The sequence below is a fragment of the Hylaeus anthracinus genome, unplaced genomic scaffold, assembly GCF_026225885.1.
Source record: "Hylaeus anthracinus isolate JK02 unplaced genomic scaffold, UHH_iyHylAnth1.0_haploid 12001, whole genome shotgun sequence".
NCBI lineage: Eukaryota > Metazoa > Arthropoda > Insecta > Hymenoptera > Colletidae > Hylaeus > Hylaeus anthracinus.
The window spans coordinates 16,495,630-16,514,690 of NW_026534348.1; the positions used below are offsets into that span (position 1 = coordinate 16,495,630).

General features: G+C 45.7%; 1 protein-coding gene across 1 annotated transcript in view; it reads left to right on the plus strand.

Moving 5' to 3' along the window:
* Positions 1-9,601, plus strand: part of LOC128890560 (uncharacterized) — an 81,090-nt gene extending 71,489 nt beyond the window's left edge. The window contains exons 5-11 of the mRNA XM_054149162.1: positions 1,036-1,119; positions 3,279-3,412; positions 4,275-4,411; positions 5,295-5,449; positions 6,401-6,642; positions 6,888-7,071; positions 7,166-9,601. Coding sequence (XP_054005137.1) covers positions 1,036-1,119; positions 3,279-3,412; positions 4,275-4,411; positions 5,295-5,449; positions 6,401-6,642; positions 6,888-7,071; positions 7,166-7,362 — 1,133 coding nt within the window. The 3' untranslated portion in view covers positions 7,363-9,601. The remainder of the gene's footprint in view (positions 1-1,035; positions 1,120-3,278; positions 3,413-4,274; positions 4,412-5,294; positions 5,450-6,400; positions 6,643-6,887; positions 7,072-7,165) is intronic.
* The last annotated feature ends 9,460 nt before the right edge of the window (positions 9,602-19,061 follow it).

Genomic DNA, 19,061 nt, shown 5'->3' on the forward strand with positions numbered 1-19,061 from the left:
ACATTTCTAACAGTTTCATTATGGTAACTGGTATTTCCTGTAAACACTGTGTATAAAGAAACAAGATCAATTGTTTCGAATTAAAAGTAAAGGACCAAGCTTTGTTTTAATAATAATAAATTAAAGTAAAAAGAATTCTGTTCAAGGTACGAAATATCTTTGTAAGTCCTCGTCAAAAGTGACAGTAAATGGTCTCCAGAGTCAGCTTCTTTAAAGAAAGATCCACCAACCCTGTCACGATTTTCGGAAAATAGGGTGTCCACGTGGACGGAAAGAATCAGAAAACCGTTGGTCGATGACGAGTGAAAGCGAAGGAACGGGAGAAGCCCTCCTGTACGCGATCTTCGTGGTAAGGGGCCGTTTCCAGCGTACGTCGACGTAATCCAGCGGGAGTGTGGAAGATGGACGACCGCAGATGGAGGCTGGCGATAGTCACACCTGGGATATCCCTCGATGATACAACTTTTCGCCTACGCCCCCTCCATCCCGCGTCGTTCTCGCGGTGCATGCGTTTTCGAGACGGTATGCACGCGCGCTGATCACTATTGCGGATACGTGCTTTGTGTTCATCGGCCGGCAAAACGACCAAACGCGAACAATGGAAACGATTGCGCAACTCGGATACCCGCTCGAGTAGTAGGGGAGAGGAGCGTTCCTCGACGAGATTTCAAGATTCCTCGCTCCTGATTTTCGAGGAAAATAATACTCCAATTCGGGGTGAAGCTTATTAATAGGGGATAGAATTTAGAGAGGTGATCGTGAACGAGGAGCATGGATTCTAGGAATTAGTTTGATGGTTCATCGTTAAATAATGCCACTGTCACTGTGGGTTCTATGTACGAGATAACAAGTGTTTACTCCACTGAAATACTTTCATAATTTAAGTGTATATCAAGGACACTACTTGACATTCCTAGATGCGATATCTTAAGCGCCAGCAATTAAGTAGTACACTGTGTATCGATATGAAGAATTACGTTTTATCTTGCCGCATTATGCTATCTTGCCATATCTAACTTGGAGATTCTGTTGCAGACATCGAGGCAGAGTGCCAGGACGACTACATGAAGATCAGGATTGGGTTCAACGGATCATTCTCCGGACTCCTATACTCGGCAGGTAAGACAAGCTCCCTTGGGCATCGCTAAACTATGAAAGGACGTACCTCCGGTGTCTTTCATGTGTTCATTCGGAGACATCCACGAGTCAGCTAAAGTCACTTTTACAGACTTCGAGGATCGATTAATTCATCCAGGCCCACCCTCGATAAAAACCCAACCGTCCTCATTTATTTTTGCTCCAAGCTTCCTCAGCTAAATTTTTCGCCGTCTAATTTCCCGCACCGACTGGTTTTTGACCAGGCGATGTACGTGCCCGCGCCGGGCATGTTCCCGCGGACGTGCCCCCGAGCAAGAGCATTAAAGTCAATCGAACGGATATCACGTCGCAGGCGCGGCGCTGGCAATTATATCCGCGGACACGAGGATCGAACTTGCTACGCGCTGAAGAGCTAATAGCAGAAATTATCGTTCTCGCGGATCGCAACCGGAGAATTTTCCTTTTTTTTCCAGCTAGGCCAGGTCCAACCACGGTTGGACGGTGTGCTTCCGTTATTTTGAAACGAGCGTAACGCGTTGCGTCCCCGTCGCTGGCGCACGCGATGCGCCTGGAAATAGCGCGTCCTTGTTGACCAGCCTCGTAACTCGCTGCGCAGACTATACCGACGTGCGTGTGTCTCTCCAAAACCAGAACGAACCATTATTCGTGTTTGCTATTGTCTCTGTTGAGTATCTTCACATGGGGGGTGTGACAGAGGGGCGGAAGATGCTTGGATTTCGAGAAAATTAGTGGAATGCGTCACTTTGGGGCTAGCTTTAGTAAATAAAAATTGGTATGAGAAGCTTGGAGGAATTAAAGAGGGTGGAGGAAGCTTGGATTTCGAGAAAATTAATGGAATGTGTATTTTTTGGGGTGCTTTAATAAATAAGAATTGATGTGAAGAAGTTGGAAGAATTAGATGGTCACGAGTCTTGTAACTTTAAAGTAGGGTTTCGTGGACCCAAGGTTATGAAAGTTGACCACAACTGCTGATCACACTCGACACCTGGGACAATATTTATATCCAGTAAATACCTACCCAAGGTAATACAGGTCTTGATATTGTTCAACAGTAATTATGATTACTATTTGTGAATGTCCGCCCTTTCTTGGACCTAAAATCTCCAATTACATTTCATTCATGCTCCCCAATTTCCATCACCACCACAATCTACCCAACCTGTCATAAGCTGGTCACTGAACCTCCGTTCCCCCCTCCTCCGAACAAATACAGCTCTTCTACTCTCAGAAAATCAATTCGCTTGTCAAGGTTGCATCCCGTACACTATGCATCTGTTAAGTCGCGAAGGTTACAAAAATATACCCGTCGGGTACCCATGAGTTAACCCATTCGCAACGACACTGGTCACGCGCATGCCGGCCCTAAACGGCGGGCAATCGGATTACGTGGCGAGTGTAAAAGCGAAATACGCGGCCGAGGCGTTGCGTGAACGTCGAGCATCAAGAAAAAAAAAAAGGAAGCAAATTTCTACATTTGCGACTGCCTGGCGGAACGTTATCCGTGAAAATGGTTCGCAGGCTTTGACGCGACAGTATGTTCTGTTGCGAATGGGTTGAGAGAAATTCCTCCAGATACCCCCCGTGGACAGCACGGTAAAAAGACTGGCCGGCCTTCCGGGTCCCGTGTCGGAATCGTCACACGCTCGACACAGGGTGACACGGTGCTTGTGATTTCCCTATAACTCTTTCCGTCTTCCTCTTATTCTGCCGGGATTTCTTCTGGGGTACTCTTTACATTCCCATGGGAAACATAGGCTACCGAATACTTGGAAAGATCAGCTACGAGTATTATTAACCCTTTGCACTCCGAATTTTCTGATTCCAGTACATGTTTGTCGAGCTTCACTCGATATAGGATCGCAATGCGTTAAATAATATCAAGTTTCCTTAGTGTCATAGAGGACAAGATTATAGACCCTTCCAAAACCCAATAAAGTTTTCGCGAAGAGCCACTCAACAAAAATGTTCTACAAACAAAGGTTTATTACAAAATAAACAAAAGTACAAAAAGCCTTTCGTGATGCTCGAAGACAGAGTACACCGGCGTATAAAAGTGATCTCAGATGTCACACACATCGGTTGGTCCTCGCAGGCTCGGGTCTCAGAAGAGCCAACCTAAGGCACGCAGGGGAGTTGAGGACAATCGATTTTAATTGCAGGCTATTCCTACGACCCGGACTGCATGTACGTGAACGGGACGGGCCGCGATTACTACGAGTTCTACATCCAGCTGAATCGGTGCGGCACCCTCGGTGAGAACACTCATCATCAGGACAGCAGAAAGAATCCTACGGTACGTAAAACGGCCCGGTACCAAAGAACGAAACGGCGTGGCTCGTTACGAGCCCAGCGTGGGGCACCAGCGTCTTTTGACAAGGAGTAATAATGATTAACATCCGTGGAAAAATACACCTCCCCCCTCTTCGTTCTTATTTCGAGATACGTCCACCCAGAGTCCACGGGCGTTTAACGATCCTTGTCTCGTGACTGGACGTATTAATACTGGCGAAAATCGTAAAAGGCGTGCCGATGTTAATAATTCTGTTAGGTACCCGCGTAGGAGTCATTAAACGCACGTGAACGCACGGTGATTTATACCTCGTTGCCTCGAAACGTGTCAGTTTGTCTGGACAGCGATTAAGACGGCATATGTACACCCGGGGGACTTGATTTACTTGTATGTACTTAATATTCATGGTCGAGCTCGTGTGGATACAAGCATTACGGTTTTGCTGCATGAGGATCTATTATTTGTTATTATTACCATTAAACTATGGGCGAATAAATTTGTCGACGATGTTACGTTCGTTCCACTTAGTAGATCCGTTATTTATTTATATGCAAAATTTGTTATATGTCCAGTACAATTTTCGAATTTAATTTAGAACACTGTACAAAAAAAAAATCGCACTTGATAGAAAGACCCGTTTCATTAGGCATGTTTCAGAATCATCAATTTTTCAAATTTTTCAACTATGCGAATATCCTGTTGCGTGTTTTGCGTTTCGATGGAGTTCGAAATTGCTACATTGTCCCCATAATCGATATTCTGTATCACGGGCATCGGCTCGTTCGGTTCGAGGTATTTTAAGTGCGCCGCTTTTGTTCGGCGATTTTATTCTCGCGATTTACGACCGTCGTCCTGCTCGTTTCAGAAAAACCTGATGTGGAACACCGTCACGGTGCAGTACAACCCGCTGATAGAAGAGGAGTTCGACGAACACTTCAAAGTGACTTGCGAATACGGATACGACTTCTGGAAGACTGTCACCTTTCCGTTCTTAGACGTCGAGTGAGTAAGAAATCTGCGCCGCGCTTCCGTTGAATTTCCGCGGGACATTGTACGGATTCATGCTGAAACCTTGTCGCGAACCCTCCCGTGTGTTTTTGGTCCATGTCACCCTAACGCGCCGCTCAAAGCATGCCGCGAAATACGCACTTCTTCAGGGAGGGTTTATACCGAAGGAAAAAATAAAACATCACCTGAGATTTACATCTACAGCCAGTCCCGTAAGTATTCGTACTCTCTATATTTATTCAAGAAATTTGTCTAACTTAAATGCCAAGTTTGATGTTTTCAAATAAATTTCTATTATAAATATATACATATGTAAAGTAGGTTCATGTATATGTATGTATATATATCCATAATGGAACATTTATTTGGAAACATCAAGTCTATCATATAATTTAGGCAAACTACTTCAATAGGCATAGAGGGTATGAATACTTATAGGACTGACTGTCTATGGAGTACACGATACAAGTAGTACGTTCCATGTTAAAATTAATGCACTTTTTTTTGGAAATCAAAAAGCAATTTTTATCGAACAAACCTTCAACACAAAGTACATAACAAAAATTAACAAAAGTATTATGCCCCTTGCTGCATAATAAAACTGCTATTTTGTTCAAACAGATAGCGAATTTGTGTTTAAGATGCTTCTTTACATGAAACCTACGTTGCTACGGGATAAAACACCTGCGTTTTCTATCATCCAATCGTATTTTAATGTCCATCGACTAAATACCAGATGAGGATCTGTTTACGGTGAAGTTCGTCGCTCGTAAAAGCTATTTAACCGAATAAGAGTTGCTCGTCGCTTGCCCTACTGCCGACTAACGGGTTCCGGCTCGGTTATTTCATAATCCTAACGCAAAGTATCTTCTTCCAGAGTGGCGACGGGAAATCCCGTAGTGTTCACCCTGCAGCCGCCTGAGTGCTACATGGAAATCAGATACGGTTACGGGACCACTGGAACTAGAGTGGCTGGACCAGTTCGCGTCGGCGATCCTCTGACTCTCATTATCTACATGCGCAGCAAATACGGTACGCAAGCGTAACTGCACGCGTTTTCGCTTTACGCTCGTCCTCGTCCCTCTCGTGCATCTTCTACCGGAGGTCTAATCGCGTGGCGCTACGTAACATCTGCCGGGTGTTATTCGCCAGAATAACGGGACGAGACCGAGAGCCACGCTACCGTGCGATTTTCCCTTCGAGGATCTAAAATTAGACGCGGAGCGTTTTTCCCTCTGGGGGATCGATAGCTGTGCGAGGAGCGGCTTCCGTCTTCCATGACGTTATTTTCCGGGACATTTCCACCCTCCCCCGAACTTGTCTCCCTAATTCCTAACTTGTCTCCCTAAGAGGGAACGCCCAAACATCTCGAGTATGCGGAAATCTTCATATTCGGGTCTGGCCTTCGGATATCATTTTCTAGCAGAAAGTAATCCTGATATTTACGAATTTTTTCTGTAGATTCTAAACGTACGATACAAATGTCTCTTAGGGGGATTAAAAGAACATAATTTGAGGAATATTTCTGGCACTTTTCATAGTATAATAATATGTTAAGCTATCCAGAAAATACAGGCGCTCAACTAAGCGTCGCTTTTTGTTTGGTTAAGCACGGAGAATAATTCGATTCGAGCCACGGGTGTAACCGGCTATAGTCAGCAATAAAAGCTCCGACTCGCATTATTATTTTCTGTTCATCTTCGATTGAAGTTAATGCATCCGCGAGGATCTGTAAATCATACATTTTGAACGCCATGAAAACGTGATTTGATTTCATTTTAAAATGCTGAACTTGCCCGTGGGTCGAAAAGAAATCTTATGCGATATAAAAGGAAAGTTGAAAGAGTTGAAATAATTTAGTGCCACCTTGGAAATCCAATAACCCTCGACAAAGAACGAAATTATGTTAATCTTACCCAGGGATTGAAAGTATTGTTTCTTCGACTACACCTAAGTAAAACAAACCCTTCTTCGCCTCAGCAGATGGTTTCGACATTGTCGTGAACGATTGCTACGCGCACAACGGCGGGAATAAGCGTATCCAGCTGATCGATCAGTACGGCTGTCCCGTGGATGATAAATTGATCAGCAGATTCCGCGGATCCTGGTCTGAGAGCGGCCTCTTTGAGACGCAAGTGTTTGCCTACATGAAGACGTTCAGGTTCACCGGCTCCCCAGCCTTGTACATCGAATGCGACGTCAGGATGTGCCACGGGCGATGTCCAGTGAGTGCAAACGATTGTTCTCCCTACATCCTCCTCTACACACTCAGAGAATTGCCCGTCCACAGACGGAAGAGATATGCAGAAAATGCTTGCGGCTTCCTCCACGTTTATTCTCGACGGAGTTGAATTAAATATTCCCTCGTATCTCTTGTCTTTCCTTTGCTCTCGATTCTTCAACGAGTTATTCACACTTCGTCCCAGTTATTCATGCTTTTCGTCACCTGTTGCTACCTTCGATTATACAGAGCCAGCCGTGTCACTGGAGGAACGCCAAAAACGTGGCGAAGCGGTCGCTGCCAGAAATCGGGTCGTCGACACCAGCGAGCAGTTTGTCGGAAAACGTGAACCTTTTCCAGTCGTTGCGCGTGCTCCAGGAGGGCGAGGCCGACACGGAGTTCTTCCAAAATTCCACCACAGCATCCCGAAGCGGTAAGACTAATTATCCAAGATTGCTTAATAATACAAACACTCTTGCAGCTCTTTAAACAACGATAAAGATTATAATAACACCCCCTTTTCGCAGGATCCAGCGAACTGGCGAACGATAGAGTCTGCCTAAGGTCAACGGTTCTCAGCACAATGATAGGGATTGGTTGCGGTTTCCTGTGCATAATGGCAGGCACGATATTGGCCATGTGTTCGCGAATGCGACGACAGGCTAGGGAGAAGCTACTATCAGACAGCATAAGCTACATGACCCACAAGGGTAGAATCAACTAAACCTTCTCGAACGCGCAAGCGAGTCTCTCTATTACAGGCATGTCCATGGGTGTGTCCCTCGCCTAATTCCGCGGTTCATTCCCCTCCCACACGCCCCAGTCGATAAACATAGCAATCTACGATGTTCCTGCCTTCGATAGGACAATTTTGTTAACAAAAGAATAGGCGGTACGTAAATTTTCGAAAGAGACGTTCGAATCGAATGCGTATCGCGACACCTGGCGGCGTGTGACGCCAAGCTCACGGGACAAAGTGAGGGAAGGGACATGCCTGCCCTCTATTTCCTTCTTATCGGTTGTATCTCCGTCGGTACGTGCGCATCCGTCGCCATCGATGAAGATATTTTTTGTCGATAACGCGAGGACCATAACCGCGTCGGTAAGGAACCACGCGAACGGTGAAAGTTACATCGATTCGGTTGGTAAACAATGAGTAGTGTTGTCGACGGTCGATAAGTAAACGAGGAGTACATAAGTGTATGCAAAATTTGTGTATCTAAAGTGACGATTACTTAGGACGGATTAGTAAATTGTAAGGGAAATCGAACAATTGCCAAGTATTGTGATACATGTGTCGATTAGGTGTACGTTGGTATATTTTTGATGAATGATTCGCCGTCGATATAGTGGAATGAAGACCCAGTTAGGGATATCGTTACCGACTGAAGTCGTGCTTCTTCTACCGACGACGCTTTCCCCTCGTATCTCTGTCTTTCTCTTCTACAATGAAAGATAAACGCTTGAAAGTTTATCACGCGTACGAGCGAGTTGCCGTCCGTCGATAATATCGACGCATAGGCGAATTTAGCAGTCGAGGATTTTGCCACGGTCTCTGCGTCGAGCGCTCGAAAGGTAAAAGCTTATCTTTGGATGGCAAGCCAGCATCTGCGGACGATAAAAGGAATACCTGTTTCGGATGCATTCGATTGCTTTACCATAGTCTTTTCCTCTCGCGCGCGCGACATTTTAAGAGATCAAAATAGATAGATACGGGCACCTAATGCCGCCGATGAGATTCAGTAGTTTAAGTATGACCAATAACATTACTCGCCATATTCAGGAACGCAAAAAAATGAATGAAATCTCGAGTTGCAACTTGAACAATCAATTCGAAGCTTAACAGTGGGAACGATGCAGAGAATTAAAACTTGCTGATTCCTTGGAGTGAAAAGGGTTAAATTAGAAATCATTCTTTTGTCAAAAGCGCGTTGTTTCGCTTTAACCCCTTATTGTACGATTTAAATATTCTTTGACTGATGAAGGTCGAAAAGTAAAATGAAAGAAAGTTTGTAACTGTTTTAAACAACATTCTACGTGGTAAGGGATATACATATTCTCATGAGAAGCTGTATCGCCGATGGATTAAGGGAAACTCGACCGACTGACTGGTTTCGTAACCGAGGTTCCTGAATGTTCGCGGATAATGCCTTAACGTATGGTATACATATCGCTATTATAATAAACAGCCACAATATCTAGGTTTACACTATCATATGCATATGGTATATACAGCGTCAGAACGTGACTTGATTTCCTTCATTTTCACTGTTCTAATTTTTCTTTTTTTTTTTTGTTTCTTTTGTGCATTCTCGAGAAGCAGGAGCATCGCATAATCGCCACGAGCGCGAACGGCCAGAGAGGATTAAATAATATTTCACGAAACCACCCCCGCGCGTGCAGGGGGGAGCCAAAGAAACGTAGCCCAGCTCTCGTCTATAATTATTTATTCCAGAATTCCATCGATCTTTTCGCCTGCCTGTGAAATATTAATTTCCCCTCCTGGTCGTTCCCCAGACCCGTTAAACGTTCTCATCCAAGATCGAACGCCCGTAGTCACAACGCAGACTCCATTTTTCTCACCACGAGACAATCAGCAACACAGAATCCACCTGCTCGATCGAATCACTTGTAAATATAGTACCGTACGATGCATAATATTTATGACCAAGCTCGAGTGTATCAAGGTTTCCAATAAACAGTAGAAGGAGAGCCCGTGGTTTTTCCTACCTTGATGCCAAGTTTCTGTTACTTGTCTTCTAGACACTTTGGTCTAATTTTGGGCTTCTAAGGTGAGCCCAATTCGTGTTATCATAACATCACTCCGTACATCAGTACATTAAGTACATTAAGTACCTGTAGCTCGGGTACTTCGGGGTTGGTAAACCTGTACTGTTGCTGCGTATTCGCATGCTACAGTCCCTGAGGGTCGTAATATATTTCGAATCAGATGGACCGGAGCCTATTTAGGTAAGCTTACTAATTTCTGCATACTTAATACCAATTTTGAAATGAGACAATTCTAATAAATATAAATTGTTAGTTTACAGTAAGAGCTTTCGAAGATTCACGAGTCACAATGGGACTGAATCTTGACAATTTTATTTATCCACCGCGTTCGAGCAACTATTCATCAGGGAGCGAAAAACCAGCGTGACGAAAAGGGGACCCTACCTGGTCGATTTTGAAAAATTCGACGTCTCCCGTGTCACAATGGCCGCGCCACGGAACGAATCGTGTTTCCCAAACAGCGCATACTTCATCGGAGCGAGCTCTCAAAGATCGCCGCAAATGGCTCAGGTCCACGGTGGAAAAGTGAAAATCTACGCAATATCTCACCCGCAAAATGAGCAGGGACCGCCATTTGTCGTTCGATCCTCCTTCGATAACGAAAGAAAAATACGCTAGTTTGGAGAGGTACACCGTGGGGTTGCGTATTATCGATGCTTCGCTTACCACCGACAGGGAAAAGCGTTTTGAGCTATGGAGGAGGATTGGGACGGCTAATGAAAGAAGCTGTGGAGCGTGTCCGTCATTTTTCTTCGTTGCTGCCGTCACTGATAATTCAATGTAGAAAAAGATCAAGATTAGAATAATTATTGAGATGTATAGGGCAGCCTAGTCACGAGTTTTCTTAGTTGTAAAGTATGTAATGGATAATTTGTGTTCGTGGTTCATGGACCCTCGCCTTCTCGATAATGAAATTTATCTACGAACAAAATCCGCATATTTTCTAAGCATTCCACTTTTCAAGAAGATGGACTCGCGCCACTTTTCAGGATGAACGATTCGTATATTTATCGCCTAGTTCTATTGAAATTAAACGACCCAGTCCGCCGAGGGGGCCGCGGATCGATCGAGATATAAGCAACGCACGTATCGAATTACCAGCGGATTATCACCAGGCGAGGATCGACGCGTTGCCGTGGCGTACGATAATTATTTCTGCGTTAGCCATAATTATTGCCAGGGTGGCAATTAATTCCTGCCCGGGCGGCAATTAATTTATTGCGGCTTGATTAATCGCCCAACCGAGACACAGCCCGTTACTATGTCGGATCGCCCTTTCGCAGCGAAGTCGGGCGACCCTTTTCGGTAAAGAACTCGCGGAAGCTGCGCCATCTTCGTTAACTCTTCGAGCCACGGTGGCAAGTATATTCGCCACTTTGACCTCGCTCTTTAACCATTGGAAAGACGTATTTATTCAAACGAACATTGTACCCTGAACCAAGTAGAGGATAAACTATTGTATAAAAATTTTGTTGCGTTCATTAGATCGCGATAAACAATAATGGACACCTCGATTACGGTTTGTTTGAAACAATATTGTTTTAAAATCCAAACTTGCACGATATTATCTTTTGACGAGCTTACGACGATTGGAGTTGTTTAAGAACTCTAAAAATCGAGGAAATGGTGAAATTCGAATTCCCCTTCGCCTATTGCGGATAACTCGGACAGCAACTCAATATTTCAATCCTCTGCAGTATCTCGCGGCGAATTCAAGCGCGTACTCCTGGACGGGCAACTTCCGGTCGGAGAAACGCATCGTTGCACGAGCCTGTGGCACAGAAGAGGCCAGGGGAAGGGATATCAAAATGAAATCTCGAGGGTTAATAAATACTCGGTTATCGCGGCTAATCGTGTTATCGCGCGATGCCCAAAGGAAACGGATTCGCTGCTATATGGGGTGAGCCTGTGAAATCCGCGTCGAGAATCCTTTTTCTGTGAACTATGAAAAGATATTTTGAAAAAGACGTGACCATTTGAATATGGAAATGCGACGCGTATGTATCTCAATAATCTTTGTGTCTATATGCTGTTGAACTATTTTTTATTATAACATTTTTCGATTCTAGGAGAGAGGCTCGCGTAGTAGAGAATAAAAAGCAAAACAATTTCTATTCCAAGCTTTACACCAAACGTTTCGTTATTTTAAAATTTTCTAATAATAAAACATCTAACATCTCGCGTATCGAATCGGCATTCCTTCAGTTTCAAAGATGGCGTTTCCCTCCCAAATGAATCTCTTTCCTCATCAGATCAGATTCTAATTCTCCAGCAAAACAATTCACGAACATCTCTCTGCACGTACTCGAATACAGTCCAGCGCCGTCGTATATCCAGTATCCACGCTGTAAACCACGTCCTGTGTATGCACTTAATAAAGTAGAGGTGTGGAGTTCCGCGATAGCGGCTCGCGGAAGTTATGGTTCGACCGGAATCGCTGTTAGGTTTGTTGAATTACCGCCATCCGAATGCTGCACATAATTCGGCGACGCGAGTTGTTTCCCGCTTCTCCAGCCACGTGCAAACGATAATCATTTTTCGCTTCCCTGAACAACTTCCCTGGAGAAACGTCGAAGCATGGATATTCACGATTAACTCCGTCGTTTGTGAATTTCTGCATTACTAATACCTACTATTTCACTACTAAGTCTATCTATCGTATTCCTTAGAAATTTTGTACATATTTGATTGCTTGTACGTTTTAGAAATACTTCGATCTTGATTTGTAAATAATAAAATAGGTACACGTGACATAACGAAGAAACGAGTATACGTACATACTTCGTGTCAGTGTGGAAAGTAATGAAATTGACTTTTGGAGGTGATAACGCTGTCTGCTTGGCAAGATCCATGTAAACACCATTGTGCGCGATTTTTGGGGACCTCCACGAGCGTTTGCCTTTGATTAAATCATTTCACCGAACACGGTTGACTGGTTTTCGAGCGCAGATCCGCCTACAAGATTGCCCTCAAGCAGAGGGTGCTCCCACCGTCAGATAAACCCTGATAGATGCTCCACGGCGATTTCCACCGTGACCTATCTGCGAGCATAACTCAAGGCCTCTCGCGTGATTTCGCGTGATCACTGCCCTGCACCTATAATGAGATCGTCCCGGAGAAAAATGCACCAGGAGCATTCGTATAAAATACGTAATAGCATGATAATAGAGTACTCATTCATAGGAATAGTGGAAATAGTTCCATTAGAATATGTGGATTAGAAACAGTGTTTAAGCTTGTAAATCTTAACTTATTAAACGGAAGCACTCAAAGCTCTACATCGTCTTGAATTCTCTTCTTCCACCTCATTTCCAAAGCCTCCACCATTTTTTCGCGATCGTTCTAATAGTAACGCTTCGATTATTCCTCGAATTGCCGAGTTCCAGAAGCGAAGGTATGATAACGAGCCCCAGTCGACGATTCAGGACGACAAAGAGAAGAGAAGGTGGACGAACGAACGGATAGAAGAGCTGGAAGAACCAATAGAGCTTCTCGGTGTTGCTCTACCCAACGAACGCTTATCAAAGCCAAATTGGCACCTTCTTTTCCATGCTAATGGCGCCCTGCTCGAGTGGCTCGATACACGAGGAATCGATATGTAGGTACACGCCAGCGGAACTCTGTCTCCTCGCTATCGGTCGAGCCAATTATTCTCAAAAACGATAGCATCTTAATGAGAAAAATATCAGCGCCGCGATCGCGAAAATGATAGCGTCGGGGGACGTTAAAGGCGCAACATGTGTCGATGATATTCCTTTCGAGGGAAATCGGGCCGCGTCGACGACCATTGCCAGTTATTTTACTCTACCCATGAACGGCCACGAGTCCAGTGGCGATAAATGGAAACGGTAGCTGGGAAATTACGGTGGACGAAAGATCCTGTCACCTAATGCCTAACGCAGCCACTAAAAATAATTCAATAACATTAATAAAGATACAATTCTTAATTACTCGATAAAAAGCATTCTGCTCCCAACCGATTTACTTCAATAATTTTCTATGATGACTCAAAACCAAAGCAACCGACTCACGAGTCCTATCCAACAAATTTGCATCCACAACGTTTCATCAACCCCGAAGAACGTTTACCTCTAAATAATCTCATTTACCCCGAAATAATAAATAACCGCCCCTTCTATCCTCCTAGGTCCGTTTCGCAGCCATTACCGCAAATTAGCCGCGAAAGCGAATGCTCAATCGTCGAAACGAGCTCGCCATGTCCTTCCCCGAGCGGTGGACACCGGGGCGCTTCCTTTCTCACCCGAACACAGGGTGCAATTAAAATCCACAGCACGGTTAATCCGTTACCGATACAGCTCGTTGCGAGGAGTGGTCGGCATCGGCATCGCTCGGACGAATGGGAGCACGGGGTGCACCTAAGCAAGAGCCCCTCGAAGGATACTAACGAGCGCGTGGACGCTCGTTAAGGCGAGAATGCAAGGCAGTCGGCGTTAACGAAATTTACGAAGTCGACTTGGCGGTAACGAGTCGCCTTCTCGGCCTGCTTGGCCACGTTTCGCCGACCCACGGGGGAGACTCTTAATCCCGCGATCTCAGGATTCAATTCGAGGGAGACGGCGAAAAACCGGAGGAAGGGTGATCCGTCTTGGAACAAAGAAGGAAGGCTTCGAATCGTGGCTGCCGAATCTGCTTCTTTCGAGGACCGCGAGAGGAGCGAGGGTCGAAGGAAGGGGAGTATGCGCTGAGAGAAACGCGGAGGATCTGATTGCGATGGTGGATTTATTTTTCTGGGAGCCCGAAGGTGGCAACGAGGTGAGAATCTAGGGGTAGGAGTGAAGAAAGGAGGGGTGCGGAGGAACAATTTTTAAATGTGGGATTTATTTTTCTGAGAAATTCAAAGAGACAATGAGTTACAATTTTGGAGATTGTAGTGAAGATCACGAGATCTGACTTGGAACGAACGCCAAACCACCTAAAGTCAAAACCCCTTGTCAAAGACTTCACACACTATGTTTTGAAAATAGCGAAAAGAACCATCTCATGGCACTTAAAACATTTCCAGTGAAAGTTCCTCGCCAGTGTTCTCGCAGGTGTAAATCCACAATGGCGTCGGCTGTCCGCGTTTCATCGAGAAGGGACGCGAACACGTGAGACGGTAATCGCCGACAATTCGACCAATATTTTCGTGGAAGGATCCCAAAGGCTTCCACGACACCACCATAACGAGATGGCAAATAAGAATCGTTCACGATGAATGACACCGGAGTTGGAACCACGCAATATTCCAGGAAGGGAAAAATATCCCACGGTCGAAGGAGCGACGAGGAAAGGATGACTCTTGGCGTTTCGTGCGATTGCCACTTAATTCGAATTACCTGGTGAAAGGAGGAGACTTCGCAACAGAAGTGCAAGGAGTGAGGGGGGAGGTTGGGGGGACGTCGTGAGATGAAGAGCTGCTTGTTAAGTGTTCAACGAAAGGATGCTTCGAACACGGGACACCCATTTAAAGGTGACTTTGCAATGCATCAACCGTGTTCGACAATACGTCGGTTATTCAACCGCTGCATGGGAACGCTCGCCGAAAGCCGTTGGAGAATGGTCGAATCCGTCGATGAAATTCGCTGGGATTCTTTTTGATACTTACGTTACTCTTCTACGCGGCTGACAAGTCTGACTTGGATGGTGGGCACATCCAAGTTCGATTTGTAATTTATAGAAGGGAATTATCTTTGGACTGAGCACGAAGAAGTCCGTGTCAAGTGTTGCATAATTTGAGTGATTGGTAATGATAGAAGAAAAATTGCTCGCGTCTTTGCAAGGAATTTTCATGGGAGTCGCGTAGGTTTCCTTATTAGGAATGGTGAGAAATCGTGCAATTTAAAAATTTGATGAAATAGTGTCCTTTTACTTCATAGTGGAATTTAATATCAATGGATTGAGTAATGGTTTCCTCAGCTTTTGGTCGCTCCAAGCTGCTAGAGCCGAAGTAAGACGCGTTTGTTGTTTCCGCGAACGTCGCGAGAGGTTTTCCTCGTGCATGCAGCTGCCAATCGAAGTCACTCCCACCGTTTAATTCCCATAAATGACAATTCCCATCGAAGGAAGCCGTAAAAGGTTTTGCGCGCGTCTTCGCGAGCACGGTTAGATGCTATCCAGGTAGGATTCGATCGGATTAGCATAGGTTTCCGCGTTCCCTCGTTGAACAGGCGCGCTGCGAATCCGGAATTACTCGGTGATAAATTTCCTCGTTTCGCGAAAAACTTGCGAGAACCGATATCGCAGCTTCGCCACGTTCGAGTCTCGATAATTAATCTCTCGTTGGACCGAGTGGAAAAGTGTCCCCCGTATCGGCGAAGTTAATATTCCTCGATTTATTCGTTGATAAAAGATAAGAGGGAAAAATGAAAATTGAGGAGGCGTACGTGTAGAATTGCGTGAGAAATAGTAATTGCTCGCGGAATGGTCATCTTCTTGCGGGCGAGACTTTCTTGCATACATGTAAAAATATTGGATTGTCTCGGAAACCCAGGTGGTACAGGTCTGAATATATCGGAATGGTTGAAAACATATAACATGTATACATCCCTTAAAATGTGAAAAGGTTGTGAAACAAAATGGTACTTATGTCATTCAATAAATATACATCATAATTCAAACGTGCCTTTGAATATTTCTTAAAAATTGGCACGAACTTTCTGGACAACTGAATACATTAAAACCTTTTGTAAAGAGGAACTTAATTTACACTCCTGCAAAAAGACATCTACGAAATCTCAATATACTCGCACCTCGTACACTTCCACACTTTCCCGCCAAACAAACTAAAAAGATAATAAGTAACCTCCTCGTAGCCAACGTTCTGCTGCACGAAATGCAGCCAGGTACAAGGAGAATCCGAAAGCAACAGCGTCGGCTCGTTAACGCAACTTTTAATGGCTGTCGACGTCGTCGCGGACGCGTGAAAGAATTAATAATTCTCCCGCGGCATAATTATTAACGTTATTAACCGATAAGCGCGCGGTGCGAAGTTTACGAGCGCGAGGTTCCCCATTCAGATCCCTATCGATCACCGTTCGACGATTTCATTCGAACGAAGGAACGCGGAGGGGGGTTGAAGAGGAAATCGTTTCGTCCGCGAGAGAGGAAGTTAGCGCGGAGTACGTACGCGTCGGGCCAGCGCTCGCGGATCGATGTTGATGCACTTTAAGTTCACCTGACCAACGATTTACGAGCTGACATTTTTTTTCTTACCTCCTGTACGTTCTATCCGCTCAAAGATCGGCCAGTAATGAGGCTTAACGATCGCCTCGAGAGCACGTTGACGCGCGCTCGCGCTCCTCACGAACCCGACGAAAAATGAATACGTGATTCACGGCGCGCATGCACGCCACCTTTTCGAGGGTGAAAAACCGAGGCAGGGAATCGATACGCTAGGAGCCTACGCACCCCCTGCGAGAGCCAAACGTCTGCATCTCTGCAATCTCGCGTTGTCTCGGAGAAATTATCGTAAAGCTGACGCTGAATCGTCGACAGTCCGTATTACTCGAAGGGACATACTACTCAAAGATAAACCTGAACTAACATTTAACAAAGCACGGCGAGTTCCGTCGCTGTCTACCAGATAGCTATAAAAAAAAAGAAAGAAGTATCGATCTAGCGATTTAAGCGCGGCAAGAGGCGCTCACGTAACCGAAACAAGATCTAACAATGCCCAGCGCAACGAGAGTGCACCAACGACGCCGATACATCAGGTCTCGCTCCTTCGGGCAAAGTGGGCGCGATTACGCTCTTCGACGCGAATAAATATGTATGAGGCGAATGAAAAATTGCTGAAAAAAACCTGCAGCAATCTTTCCCCTGGCGTGGAACGCACGCGAATCGTTCCAAACATCGCTCCGATCCCCGGCAACTCGACGTTCGAGATAAAATTGGACAGATAGCCGCGTGCAATGTCCCGAACGAGCATTGTTACAACGGCCTATTACCGTAATAGCGGCCGATCATACCTTGGCGGCTCGCAATTGATTTATCCAGTGGCCAGGGAACGATCGGGGGTGGAAGCGGTGGGCGCGTAGTGGGCGACGACAGTGGAACGCAGCCGGAGAACATAATGCTAGACAAAAAGAACTTTGGGGACACGCTAGAGAAACGATTGAATTGGAATCTAGAAGGAATGGTAGAAACAAAACTCAGGGAAGGTGGAGGGAAACTAGGAGCTAGGTAACATACATAATAAAAGCGAAAAAGAACGTTAGGGGCGCGCTAGAAAACGGAGCGAATTGGCGAAAAAAGCCTCCCCAATTATTATATCTTGCTTAGGAGGTGGCGAGGCATCTACGAACTGAAGGGGACAGAGGCAAGGAAATTTCACCGTTCGGTCTGCCTTTGCTCCCCTAGGAGCTCCCTTTCTTTCGAGAAGCCACACTCCATAGTCGTAGTCCACATTACATTGTCTATTATCCAGTCAGCTGTGATTGACGAGTATACTCGTCATGCGTAACATTTAGTTACTATATCATATTTAAAAACATGTTTCACATACTAATTTGAGTAGCAGAAGTATAAGTGTATAAGCAGAAGTAAAATATATAGCCATCTTTGCGATTCAATATTACTCTGTATTTGACGATTATACCTGTCGTGTCTTGATTCTCACGACACACATAAGTGTTCTGAAAAGAGGACGCCACAGCCGACTGATAAAATACAAAGTGTATCTTATGCGTCTCGAACTCTTTGATTTTTCTTACATGCGTCTACGCCAATAGTTACTGTTCCTCTCTCAGTTTATCTCGATACGTCTCGTTCGCCATCATCGGTAGCTTTGTTGATGCAACGGATTCAGTCAATAACGAAAATGCGTGTTAGTAAAGGTGTCGCCGTTACGCGACAGCCAATCGAACAGCCTCGTCAACTCCTGAGCAACGAACTATAGTAGCGAACACCCGTGGAGAAAAGACGGCGAAGCTAAATGCGGCAGGGAGGTAAGAGCGGGATCCCCCGCGAGCGGATAGAGGAATCAGAAAGAACAGGCGGAACGCGCTGTGAGACGGAGCGAAGTTCTCGACGAGGACAATCTGGAAACCCAACGCGATAGCAGCAGAAGGGTGGGGATAAATCGACCGGGAGACTGGGAGGGAGACGTGCAGACCTAACCCGGAGGAAGAAGGACGTGCCAGGGGCAGCGCACTGGATCACCAGTGAGCTAGAGGAGCCAGAAGTAAAACGGCGAACGTTCAGGTGGGAAGAAGAGGTGGCGAGCCGAGTAAGGGCAGAGATAAACACCGAGAGACTGGAGGCCTGCGCCTGTCGAGTGGGGGACGAAGAACGTAGGCGTGAAAGAGTGATAAAGACAGTCTCGAGGGGTGGTGGAACGATCCCGAGAAGGGGGATCAGGTTGGGAAGAGGGGAAACGCTGGGTTCTGGATCGCCTATCAGCAGCTGGCACCGCAAAGTGGAGGGTACACTGGGCGGTCGCGGGTTCCACGGTTCACGCGACATCCGACAGATGTCGAGCGGTCGCGCCCCTGAACAGGGTCCTCACCCCTGAGAAGATCAGCTCGGGGGCGTAGTTGTTGTGGAATCGACGCCCAGAAACGCCCCTCGTCGGCCCTCCCGCCGCTTCCTCGCCGCAGACGCTTCGCGGCAACCAACTGGACAACCAGCCCGGCC